The sequence below is a fragment of the Tetrao urogallus genome (assembly GCF_951394365.1).
Source record: "Tetrao urogallus genome assembly, chromosome: Z".
Lineage (NCBI taxonomy): Eukaryota > Metazoa > Chordata > Aves > Galliformes > Phasianidae > Tetrao > Tetrao urogallus.
The window spans coordinates 25,436,781-25,449,880 of record NC_136816.1 but is presented as its reverse complement, the minus strand read 5'-3'; the positions used below and the strand labels follow the sequence as shown (position 1 = coordinate 25,449,880).

The following is a 13,100-nucleotide window of genomic DNA, read 5'->3' as shown; positions in this document are numbered from 1 at the left end:
GCTCCAAAGCCTATGCCTAAGCAACTTAATGATACTATCTGTAGTTTTAGTATCTGTAGGGTTTTCAGCTAAGGAAGACAAAACTTAAGCTAGAAAACACAATTCCACGCAAAACTTAGTAAAAACAACTATTTATAAGTGCCAAGTACTATAAAGGAACCATTGCAGGTTTGCTATTTTTTGCTATTTTAACAACTACATGTGTGATTAAAAGTCCACTAAAAACTAGGGAAAGACACCTCATGACTTACACTAGCTTTGGATCAGCTGTAAGGGCATTTCTTTATCTAAGCACTGAGACTATTATACACAACAGTTAACAATCTGCAGTTACAACATTAAAGAAATGCCGATAATAAATACTTCATTTGCTAACATGAGCAAATAGCTTTCTTATGAATAGTACTGTTTAACAGTATGGCTTCGGACCATCTCAATGATAAAGCAAAGCAAATTAACACAGAAATTAAAGATGCATTAAAGGTACAAACTACATAAATTAAAAACTTAATGTAAACATATATATATACATACATACATATATATACATACATACATATATATACATACATATACATATATATATATATATATATATATATATAAATTGCATCTCCTATGAGCTGCTGTCTGTACAGCAATGTGCACACACAAAATCCTGAGCACTCTACTCTCTGTACTGCTGTTGAGAGCCAAGTTTCTGATCAACTTTTCAAATTTACATTTACATTTTCTGTTTTCCACCTAAGGAAGTAAGGGATGTTTAGGTTCAGAGTACTCACACAGCTGCAGTGTGCTAAGCAGGAAAAAAGATCTTGTGCTGTGAAATAGGAATGTATTCTAAGTATGATATAAAAGTTGTCTGGATCCCTCTACACACAGGTTCAGGAATCATTCAGGAACAATGTTATTCACCTTTGCGTTCAGTAGTTAACCTATGTTAAACTAATCAATATAATTTGATTGCAAGAAATGCATGGGCTTCTAAGTCAGTTTTTGTTTATGATTTCAGTGCCTTTTTGAGGTCAGAGTAGAAATTGGCCAGGGTACTAGCCATGGCAGTGTCTACTGCAGACTGAGGTAGCATCCCTCGCAGTTCGGTCTGAATATAGCCCGTCAAAAGGCTGTGGCTAGGACAGTCCTTAAGAGGGACGCAGAACCAGCCACACGGGTGATTGAATCCACGGACAAAATTAGGTCTCACCTCTCCGTAGTTAAGGCTTATACCTGTCATGGAAAACAAACAAAAAAGGGAAAATTTGAATTCGAGACAAATAGAGATACAGTGTTATTTCATAGCAACTCCTTTTTCTACTTGGAGAATTTAGAAGTACTTTGCAGAGGAAGCAGTCCATGAGGTTTCTAGACTGTGTGGAAGACAGCTTCCTTACGCAACTGGTAGGAGAGCCTACCAGGGGTGGTGCCCTGCTGGACCTGGTCTTCGCTAACAGAGAAGGACTGGTGGGAGAAGTGAAGGTTGGGGACCGTCTTGGACAGAGCGACCATGGAATTGTAGAATTCTCCATTCTTGGAGATGTCAAAAAACTACCTTCTTGAACTTTCAGAGAGCGGACTTTGATCTGTTCAGGGCACTTGTAGCGCAGGTCCCTTGGGAGTCACTTCTCAAGGGTAAGGGGGCCCAGGAAGCTAGATGTTTCTCAAAACGGAAATCTTAAAGGCGCAAGAACAGGCTGTCCCTGAATGCCGTAAGGCGAGCCGTGGGGGAAGATGACAGGTGTGGATGAGCTGGGAACTACTCAGAACTGAGTTAAGACTCAGGGAGAAAAAGAGGGTCTACGTCCTCTGGCAGAAGGGACAGACTACTTGGGGAGATTACAAAGTAGCTAAGGTATGCAGGGAGAAAGTTAGGAAGGCAAAAGCCCAACCTGAACTCAGGTTGGCCTCTGCAGTAAAAGACAATAAAAAATCCTTTCATAAACATATCAATGGCAAAAGAAGAACCAAAGATAATTCTTATCCTACACTTGATGCAGCAGGGAATGTGGCCACTGAGGACAAGGAGAGGGCTGAGATCCTCAATGCCTTCTTTACATCTGCCTTTAATAGCCAGATCAGTCATCCTCTGGGCTTTTTATGTCCTGATCTGGAAGTCTGGGACGCTGCACAGAATATGCCTCCTGCAATTCAGGTGGCTGCAGGTCAGAGAGCTGCTCCTCCGTCTGGACTGTCACAAGTCCATGGGACCGGATGGGCTGCACCCTTAGGTGCTGAGGGAGCTGGCGGGGGTGATTGCTGAGCCCCTCTCAGCCATCTATCAGCGCTCCTGGTTAACTGGAGAGGTCCCGGAGGATTGGAGGCTTGCTATGACTCCCATCTTCAAGAAGGGCCATAAGGAGGATCAGGGGAACTGTAGGCCTGTTAGCCTGACCTTGGTACTAGGGAAAGTATGGAGCAAATCATCTTGGATGAGATTGCACGGCATGTGCGTGGTGTCCAGGGGATCAGGCCCCGCCAGCACGAGTTCATGAAAGGCAGGTCGTGCTTGACCAACCTCATCTCCTTCTATGACTGGGTGATCAGTCTGGTAGATAAGGGAAGGGCTGTTCACAGAATCACAGAATTGTAGGGGTTGGAAGGAACCTCCAGAGATCATCAAGTCCAACCCCCATGGTACTGCAGAACCATTATTAATTCAAATTGTATCTTAAGCCAAGCAGCCATTGTTAAGAATTAAGCAGAGTTGAGTGGTACCTTACCACATGACAGAAGCCCATCTTCATAGCTTGTGGTGTAAGAAAAATCAACAAACTCCCTTGGTGCTATGATGTTCCAGAGCTGTCCAGCAGTGGTGTAGCGCATCACACAGCAGTTCTTGTTGAGTGAAAGAGTGTTGAGTGAAAGAATGAGAGAAACAAAACAAAAGCATCTTAGTTTAATAAATGACACTGCATTCAAACTTGTCAGCAGCTAGCCTTTTCCACAGAGATGGCAGCTTCTATCAATCACATGCTCTCCAGACAACTTCAGTGAGGTATAAAGAAGGTGCTGCTTTTAGTCTAAACACTGAAGTTCGCCGGGACTTGCCATCTGCAGCTGCAGAGACTGAGAACATATGGTACCTTTAATCCTGACTGACTGTAGTTACAGAACTGTAGTCACACCTGGAAACTAAAAGCCATGTATATTTTATATGGCTTTCCCACTACCTAGGAAGTCCAAAAGGACCATGAACAAATTGCGAGACCACTCTCAGCAGACATAAAGCCTCATGCAAGGTTACCCACAGCATGTATATACACTACCCATGCAGATAAATAAGCATGGAAGACTCAGTACTTACTGAAACAACTGCTCTTCTGAATGTTAGATTCACATGAGTCTACAGGCACTTCCCTTCAGAATCTAAACAACTCTTTACCTCTTCAAACATTTCCACGATGTCCATTGTAGTCATTAAGCTGTCCCAGTCAAGCCTGTAAGGTCCAGGACGAATATGATCCACTATTCTGTTAGTAACATCTTCCACCACTCCTTGAGCTTTGTACCTAGAGAAATGTAAGTTTATACTTAAAAGAGATTAATTTTTATCAAGTATTCCATTAATCTGCAACAGCATATTTACTAGAATACCTTGGTACCTGGAACTTTATAGTCAGTGGATAAGTGCATTAGAAAGGTAGTACAGGAAAGATCTGAGAATGCATCTGTTTGTTTTTTTTTTTTTGCAATAAATATTATTATGAGAGTAATACCCTTACGCTATAATCTATATCTCTTAAATTGCAAATCAGAAGAACTGTCATGTTTCCTGTAACATGTTTTTCTGCTGCTCTTGAAAGGAGAACAAGGGAGTCTACCAGGGAAAAGTAAAACTAACAACAACAACAAAAATGAGAGCAGAATACAATGGGAAAAATAGTTTTCATAAAGTAGAAGTAATGGTAATAGAATCAAGATGAAGATAAACTACATTCTGCTTTGTAGCCTACCACAGTACCAAATAATTTGGTGTAAGACACTGCAGAATGTTTATTTGTTGTATTTTAAGTAGACAACAGATGTTTTGGTTACCAGAGTTACTGGGTTTTAAGCTCCTGAGGGGATGGAATTGATCACAGTCATTATTTTCAAAACACCTCTTATCCATTGAGCAGCTCTTTTCAATTGTAGGTAACTAGTGTCACAACTCACTGATTTATTTACTTGCGCAGTTCATCCCTTTCCACTCACAGTTACCTGGATGAAGCCAACCTCAGCTGTTTTTTCTTCGGAGGACCATATTAAAAGGTCATTGCCTTCCAGTTTTGCATTTGGAAAAGTTCTTCAAAGTGTTCTTTCTTAATCAGGTTTATACACAACCCTGCACTCACTTGCATATAGCAGCCACTCCCCTGTTGGCAGTCGTTCAAGTTACACAACCTGGTGTTGACAGTGTGCTGGTGCTCTGTACAGGGTCAGTAGACACTGTGTACCTAGTACCATCAACCCTTAACAAATTTACCAGAACAGAGTACCTAGAATGTATCAGTCCTTGACATTCTTTTCAAACATTATCTTTTCACAGCACTTTCCATTTCTTCAGATTGTTGTTTTCTACTAAATACTTCTATCTGCAAATAACTACAAAACCACTGATAAAGTCACAGGAAGGCTCTGTGTCATACACCTCTCCCACAGCCACAAGCTTGATATTTTGTTCTATCAGTTTCATAGCCAGTAAGAGTGTACAAACACTGTCCGTGTTGTCACTCAACAATGCTGCAGACCTACCAAACCTGTATGTGATTGCATGGTTTGCAGACTGTCTTTTCAAAAAATGCCTGGGTACTTCCCAGTGTGCACATCAGCCAGTGGGAGCTTTGTGGTGTGCTCCATAGTTTTGATTATTCATTATTCTAGACACAGTTTTGATTATTCATTATTCTGAACAAGCATGAAACATCAAAATATAACACTAAAAAGAAACAGCATAGGTCTTTACAAGACAACAAGGCACAGTAGATAATTTACTTAGCTGCTCCTGCAGAAAATCTGTGTAATTTGTTCACAGCCATCATTTCTAAAATACTAAGTATATTTGGGGAATCTTAAAAATTCACCATCTCGGCAAGTGTACTTACAGGTATCCGCTGAATTCTTCTGATGGTTTACGCCACACCACTGCATCTTTCTGGAAGAAAATTAAAGCTATTATGTTAATAGTAATTTACAAACCCTTCCAAGATGTACACAAAAAATGCCTCAATTTATCCAGAAGACCAACTGTATTCTGGGCTGCTTCAAAAAGGGGGTGGCCAGCAGCACCAGGAAGGTGATTGTCCTCCTCTGGTCTGCCCTCGTGAGGCCTCATGTCAAGTACAGCACCCAGCTCTTGGCCCAAAACGGATCCAGAGGAGAGCCTTGAAGACTATCTGAGAGGTTGAGCATCTCTTCTATGAAGACAGGATGATGGAGGTGGGCTTGTTCAGCCTGGAGGAAGGAGGCTCTGGGGCAACTTCATTGCAGCCTTCCAGTACTTACAGGAGACTGAGAGGAAGGTTAGGGAGTGACTCTGTCAGAGACCATATTAATAGGACAAGAGAGTAAGGCTTTAAACTAAAAGCTGGGAGATTCAGATTAGATACCAGGAGGAAATTCTTTCTTCAGAGGGTGGTGAGGTGCTAGCATGGGCTACCCAGAGAAGTTGTGGGTGCTCTATCCCTGGAGGTGTTCAGGCCTGGCTGGATGAGGCTCTGGGCAATGGGGAACTAGGTGATTTTTAAGGTCCCTTCCAACCCAAACCATTCTGTGATTATGAGAGGCTTAGGTGCTCTGTTCCTCCTTTTGAAGCCACTGAATTTGTTACTTTAGTAAATAATCAAGTCATATTTGGAACACTTCACCTCTTACCAACGCTAACAAGGGAAAATAAAATATAAGAACAACCAAAAGTTTTGTTATAAAAGGGAAAAGATAAAAGTTGATGACAATAAGCTTATCAAACAGCTAAACCGAATGCCAGAGCACAACTGTTACACATCTACATGACCTACACCGGCTAGCAGACACGGGAGGGGCCGCTGCACCACTCACAGTTTTCCTGGCGAACCGCCACTCGCTGTCGGCGATGCCGTGGTAGCGGAGCAGAGTGTTCTTCAGCCTGGTAGCCAGGGGCGCGGGGTCCGGCAGCAGGTCCATCGGCGCTCTTCCTGTGCAAACACACGGCCCCACACATTGCCACCGGGCACCCCACCGCCCAGACCCGCAGGCTCTGTGCCTGCCTTCTACCTGCCCCCACCAGCCGTCCCCCGCACTCAGCGCAGTGCCAGCCCCGACCCTGCCGCGCCGTCCCGCCGCCAGCCCTGCTCCGCTCACCCGCGGATACCGCCACGGTCCGCACCTCGCTCCCTCCCAGCTCCGGCGGGCGGCCCGGCGGCTCCGTTCCGCGGCCCAATCGGCCGATGCCGGCAGCCAATGAGAACGCAGTAGGTTTCCTGCGCGGCCAATGGCGACGCTGCCCGCCTCGGCAGAGAATGCGGTTCTGCGTGGGGAAGGGAAGAGAACGAGGGAGCGTGACCGGCTCAGTCCCTGCCCACCGTGCCTATCAGCTCGTATCGCGCGACGTGCCGCCGGGGCGCCATCACCAGCTGGAGGCTGCAGGGCGGCTCCCCGTAGGCTGCCGCGGGGCAGGCACGTGCTTTGATTGGGCGGAGGAGAGACGTATTCCGTCCGGCTCCTGCCAGTCAGCGCGCTGTGAGGGTGGTGCCTTGGGGCCGCCGGCTGCGCGCGGGATTGTAGGTAGGGCTCCGCTTCCTTGCGGGCTGCTGCTTGGTTTGAATTGCCGGTGTGAGCGTGCCCGCCTGGCTTAGTCAACTTTTGGGTGAAGGAATGGCATGTTTTTATTGGAAAACGGCGATTTTTGAACAAAACCAAATTAGTGGAAGTGTGTCACCTTGTCATGGATTAGTCATTCCGTGTAGGGGCTCGGCACAGCTGAGTGGTTTGGTTGGACTGGGTCCATTGGCACTGCTAGATCACAGAATCACAGATCACAAGTGGGAAGGGACCACAATGATCATCAAATCCTGCCCGTGAGTCCGTGCGGCACCATGCAACATTCAGACACTATGTCTGACTGTTTAGTCCGAACAAACTTAGAACTCCAGCACAGGGGCCTTGCCCACCTCCCTGTGCAGCCCATCCCATGCCCCCCGCCCTGTGGTGCAGAACCCATTCCCTAGCACCCCCAGCTGCCCCTCCCTTGGCTCCATGCCGTTCCCTCGGGCTCTGTCGCTGTCACACAGAGCGGAGTTCGGCGCTGCTCCTCTGCTCCCTGTGCAGAGCTGCAGCCGCCATCAGGCCTCCCCTCAGCTCCTCTGCTCTGGGCTGAACGCACCCAGGGACCTTAGCCACTCCTTATGCATCTTCCCGTCCAGACCCTTCACCACAGAACATCAGCCAATGAAACCTTAACATCTTAAAGTTTGTTTCTTGCTGAAAACATGCACAGATTCTATTCAAGCACTAAATGTCACACAGACTACTAAATCCAATTCACCTGCAGTCTCTATTAGGAGGCTCTTTTTAATCCAGAGCGGAGAAAAAGTTTTTTTTCCACAGAAATGTTCAGAAGCATGAAGAAAACAAAACTTAATTTTGCTGTTAGACAAGCACATCAACCACTGGAGCTGTTCCTCATAGCCAGACAGCTCATAATTCCTGCAATGCTGTCAATTAGCCTCAGCAAAATACTTTTGTGAAAACCTCTAATATTCTTCACGTCTGACCTTGAGACAGTTATTTGAATTCTTCTTTGTGTGTATTCACGGAAATGTACATTGTGCTGCTACTCTGCTATTAGACAGTGATGGAAAGGAAATGTTCTTTTTTTTTTTTTTTTTTGATGCAGGCACACATGTAATGAAAGTAACAATAAAATTTCATTTTTATTTGCTTAAAATCTGTATTAAATTATCTGTCTCGACCATTCCTTGTAAATGCAAAACCCAAAAGGCTTAGAGTGGCTTCTTACCATTCATACGTATACAGATGCAACTTTCCAGGTAGGCAAAAATAGAGCTAAATGATTTCCATATTTTACTGATGTAGTCCTGATAGCATTTGGCTCTATTCTAATGAGGTAGATAGTCTGCAATTCATCTCATTTCTCACATACTCAAAGCAGATATAGTTATATAAGAAATATGACTGGTTAAGAATGTCACTGAGTCAAGCTAGATGTGAGTCAAAGGGGAGTTTGTGGAAATCAGAATGGCTAATCATTTATATGGTTGTTAGACAGGTTGCATTTCTGTTAGGTCAAATTGTAAGAAAAAGTCATTGGATTTCATGTCCGTGCAGTTGTAAACTGCAGTGCCATGAGTTTGAGAAGTGACAGTGGGTGCTGGTCAGGATCATTATTCGTCTAGGCTGGATAATATTTAAAAAACAAAACAACAACCCAATCTCTTCACAAAATAGAAATTCTAGCTTTAAAAAAAAAAAAAAAGAAAAAAAAAAAGAAAAAGAGTGTTTGTGGTTAAACCACAAGATGGCAGAAAAGCAAAATAAATATTTTTTTGCTGAGGCAGCTGCACTTGGAAACTGTCTGAAAACAGATACGATGGAGAAATTGACTGATTTTTCTTATGAAAATGTAGCTAAAGGCTTAATAAATTATGAGATATGTTAGGCATTACTTTAATTAGCATGGTCTAACTGTGACTTTTGCTAAACCATAGTATTGTACCTTTCCTTTACCTGCTGTTTGTTCTTTTGCTAGAGACAGCAAGTAAACAAGCTAGGCCTGATGGTTTCCTTTTTGGATTCCACTGGAATATGGTGTGCATGAAAGTGAGATGCAGAATAAAGTCTCTTTGTACCTGGAAGATGAACCATGATTTCTCCTGAATGACAATTAATACTCAGTTTATATATTTTATTAGTGTGTACTATCTGTGCTTTTAGAAAAAAATCAACATTCACATTATTCACAAAGTTGACTGCAAAAGCAGTTAGATTTTGCAAAACTAGTCAAATGCTGATGAGGTTCAGAAGGCATCTCACTTTGAAAAATAAAATATAGAAGTTGGATGGGGCCCTGAGAAACTTGATCTAGTGCCTGGGATTTACTTGTTGGCAATCCTTCTCACATCGGAGTTTGGTGGTAGCTGATCTTGAAGATCTTTCCAACCCAAGTCATTCTGTGATTCTATGGTGTTTTAAAATCATCTTTTTTCTTTATCTGCTTTATCATTTGATATTAACACACTGCTATAGTCTTTTCCACAAGTGGATTTCAAATGAATCGGTTATGTTCCTTTCTAGTTCTTTCTGTGCAATGTAAACAGATTGGTATTTATCCCATCTTCATTTTCAAAACCTCATCAGAATGATGTTAGTAGCAATGATATACAGTAACAGTGTATAGCTTTAGCATCAGTGATAGTTTTATAGAATCTTGAATAATTTGAACTGAAAAAAGACTGTCAAGATCACCATGTCCCTTAGTACTATGTCCACATATCTCTTGATTATCTCCACCACATCCCCTGGCAGCCTCTTCCAATATATGACCACCCTTTTAGTGAAGAAGTTCTTCCTAATATCCAATCTAAGCTCTCCCTGTACTCTCTGAAGTTGTTTTTGTCATTTGTCTCACCTGAGAAAAGAGACCGACACCCTGCTCACAGCAATCTCCTGTAGGTGGTTGTAGAGAGCGATGAGATCTCCCCACTGCATCCTCTAAGCAGCCCCATTTCTTCACCCAATTCTCTTGTTTTCCAGTCCCTCCACTAGTTTTGTTGCTTTTCTCTGCACACGCTCGAATAACTCAATATCCTTGTACAGGGGGACCCGAAACTGAATACAGTGTTTGAAGAGTGGTCTTACCAATTCCGTGCATAGACAAACAGTCATTTCTCTAGTCCTGCTGACTGCAGCATTTCTGATGCAAGCCAGAATGCCCCTAGCCTTCTTAGCCACCTTGGGCACACTGCTGGCTCTCATTCACATATGTAGCTCATGGATAGATGGAGTCAATCGCTTGGATATGCCCTATTCCCCTTTTATTGCCCTTGAGAGCAGCTCGGCAGAGAAGGACCTGGGGGTCCTGATGGACGAGAGACTTAACATGAGCCAGCAGTGCACTCTGGCAGCTCGAAAGGCAAATGGGATCCTGGGCTCCATCAGTAGAGGGGTGGTCAGCAGGGACAGGGAGGTGATTGTCCCTCTCTACTCGGCTCTTGTGAGGCCCCATCTGGAGTACTGTGTCCAGGTGTGGAGCCCTCAGTACAAGAAAGACATGGAGATTTTGGAAAGGGTCCAGAGGAGGGCAACTAAGATGATCAGGGGGCTGGAGCACCTCCCCTATGAGGACAGGCTGAGGGAGTTGGGCTTGTTCAGCCTGGAGAAGAGAAGGCTGCGGGGTGACCTCATTGCAGCCTATCAATACCTGAAGGGAACCTACACCCAGGAGGGGAGTAAACTCTTCAAAAGGGCTGACAATAACAGGACTAGGGGAAATGGATCCAAGTTGAAGGAGGGAAGATTTAGGTTGGACGTTAGGGGGAAGTTCTTTACAAGGAGAGTGGTTAGGCCCTGGAACGGGCTGCCCAGGGAGGTTGTGGATGCCCCGTCCTTGGACGTGTTCAAGGCCAGGTTGGACGGGGTCCTGGGCAACCTGATCTAAATGTGTATGTTTGGTGGCCGTGCTAGGCAGGGGGGTTGGAACTACATAATCCTTGAGGTCCCTTCCAACCCGGGTGAATCTGTGATTCTGTGATATTCCACAAATCCTCCATAATACTACATAGTGCTGACTGTAATCCAGAGAACAGAACATGGCACAGGAGTTATTAATGCTCAGGAATTCTTGAACATTCTTCCAAGTGCAGCGATGTGAGTAAAAGACCCAAATCCATGTTTTTAATCTCTCTTGTCTTTGATACATTCACCACTCCATCTCACTCCTCATTTGTTGTAATGGTGGGTCTTCTAATCTGTAAATACTCTGAAGCGTCAGCGAGATTTCTGAATCTGATCTTTCACCTATAAAGTCTGTATAAGTAGTATTATTTCCAAAACATGTGGAACATGTTTTGGCCAGGCATTAGTGACAATGTCAAGTGTTATCTTTAGTTTTGTCTCATATTTTATTGCCTCTCCTTTCTGTTCCTAATCTTTTCATTTGTTGCTGCCATCTGTTTGCCTTCTATCAGAAACACATCTTATAACTAGGGAAGATGACTTTGATGATATGGCAGTGGCAAAGAGATTTCTGTATTGAGCCTTTCAAGAAGTACACTGTTCTGCAGGTGCAACAGCTTTGTGTTGGCCATGAATCAAAAGCACAAATAGAATATTGAAGAACTTTTTTGCACACAGGAAATTAATAGTAGTTTGTGGGTTTTCAGACCACTTAAGTCATCATGGCCAATCTCTGCATACTTAGTTCCCCTGTCAATAAAAGAAAAAAAAACTGGAAAAATAATCATCACATTTTATTAGCTTGTGTTTTGGGCTACAGAACACTGGTTTGTGATTTTTTGTTATTGAAATGTTGCCTCACAGTAGATGTAAAAGCTTTAAAGTAAACAGTAAAGTTAAAAGCTTTATCTAAAGCAATTGATACTCTTAACGCAGTCTCTTTATTTAAAGCAGTCACTTCATTGCCTTTTCTGTGAATTGTCCATGATTGTTGGGAAGAGAGTGCCATCAGCAAGGCATAACGGCTATAGGGGTGCCTGTTTCTAACGTGTTATCTTAGTCATGTTGAGGAATTCCTAATTTGGTGTAGATAGAAGCTTGTTAGTGAGTAACAGAAGTAAATTCTGTGTGTGAATCTGAAAATCCTTCAGCACTAATGCAAGTTTTCCTTGAAAAGAGAGGCATGTTAGTCAGATTGCAATCAGGAAATACGATTCAGGTTCAGAAGAACGAAACTCATATTTCAGAGAAATATGGAAACAAAAATAGAAAGTTGAGATGACTTTTTGAAGGGCAGATGTTCAACCAAAGCAAGGATTCTGCACTGAAATAATAAGATGATTTGGTATTAGATTTTGCCTAGGAGAACTTATAGCAACAGTTAATCTTGCTTGTGTATAAGGCTAATTCTTCTAGAAATGTGTTATTCTGAAAGTTTCCAGATGTACTTTCTCTGGAAATGTGTTACGATGAAAGCTTCTTGCAACTATCTGTCATTTTCCAACAGTAACAAGTAAATACCATATTCATTTTCTCTGTTTCTCTTTTCATTATTTCATTTATTACATCCCTTGGCAATACTGCAGGCTTTCACATTCTTTTCCAGCAGACGTGCCATGAAAACCCTCTGCTCTGATGTTAGCAGAACTGAAAGCCTTGTTCATGCTACATTTACTTCTACAGTGTTTGTATTTTTTAAAAGTCAGTTTGAATATGCTAATTTTACAGATGTGTTACCATTGTAAATATATACAGGACTAACATCATCATGAAGCTTGTATAAACATATATTTACGGTCATGGTTTCTGTCAAGAAAAACATGAATTCTTGTGACCCTTGTGATTTCCAAGCTAGAGAGAAATACTTGTTTTCAGTAATTTCTTTCTGTACAGTAAATGCTTTGAAATATTTAACTGTCTTACCTTTCCTTCCCACAAATGGAATAGTAGCTGGAATGTTTTCCCTTGACTTTTTAGTCATAATTTCTCTCTTTGTCTCATGCAGTCTTTTATTTTTCTTCTTTAAACAGACACTCCCTACATCTTATTTTTCCTTTGAAAACTAGCCATTTTATCTTATTTGAACAATGGGAACAGCAATATAGTACAACCAAGCTAAGTATGTACAGCTTTAAGATCTTAAAGCACATTTGATAACTCTTCATCTAAGTAAGATATATTTATCTGTGAATGTCTAAGCTACTTCCTTTGAGAAAGTCATTAGCAGTTGAAAATAAACATTTTTGGTATTGAATTGAACTTGTTGTGATTGTGTTAACACACGTTTTGTCTTAATCAGCTAATGATATGGACATAATAAATGCCTCAGTTTCCTCAGTCAGTTCAAAACGGAGTTTACATAATGGATTTTATCTTCATCCTAGTTTTAATTTACATATGTAACGTTGGGACTATTAACTAAACTAATAGAGCAACATTTTGTTTTAGAATTC

General features: G+C 42.5%; 1 protein-coding gene across 1 annotated transcript; it reads right to left on the bottom strand.

The window, feature by feature from the left end:
• Positions 1-1,000: 1,000 nt before the first annotated feature.
• On the bottom strand, positions 1,001-6,138 carry STARD4 (StAR related lipid transfer domain containing 4; the record flags this gene model as incomplete). Its single annotated transcript, XM_079548086.1, has 5 exons — positions 1,001-1,227; positions 2,718-2,832; positions 3,380-3,506; positions 5,082-5,131; positions 6,034-6,138. 5 exons carry the CDS (start codon positions 6,136-6,138, stop codon positions 1,001-1,003), a joined length of 624 nt encoding a protein of 207 aa, XP_079404212.1.
• Positions 6,139-13,100: the final 6,962 nt, after the last annotated feature.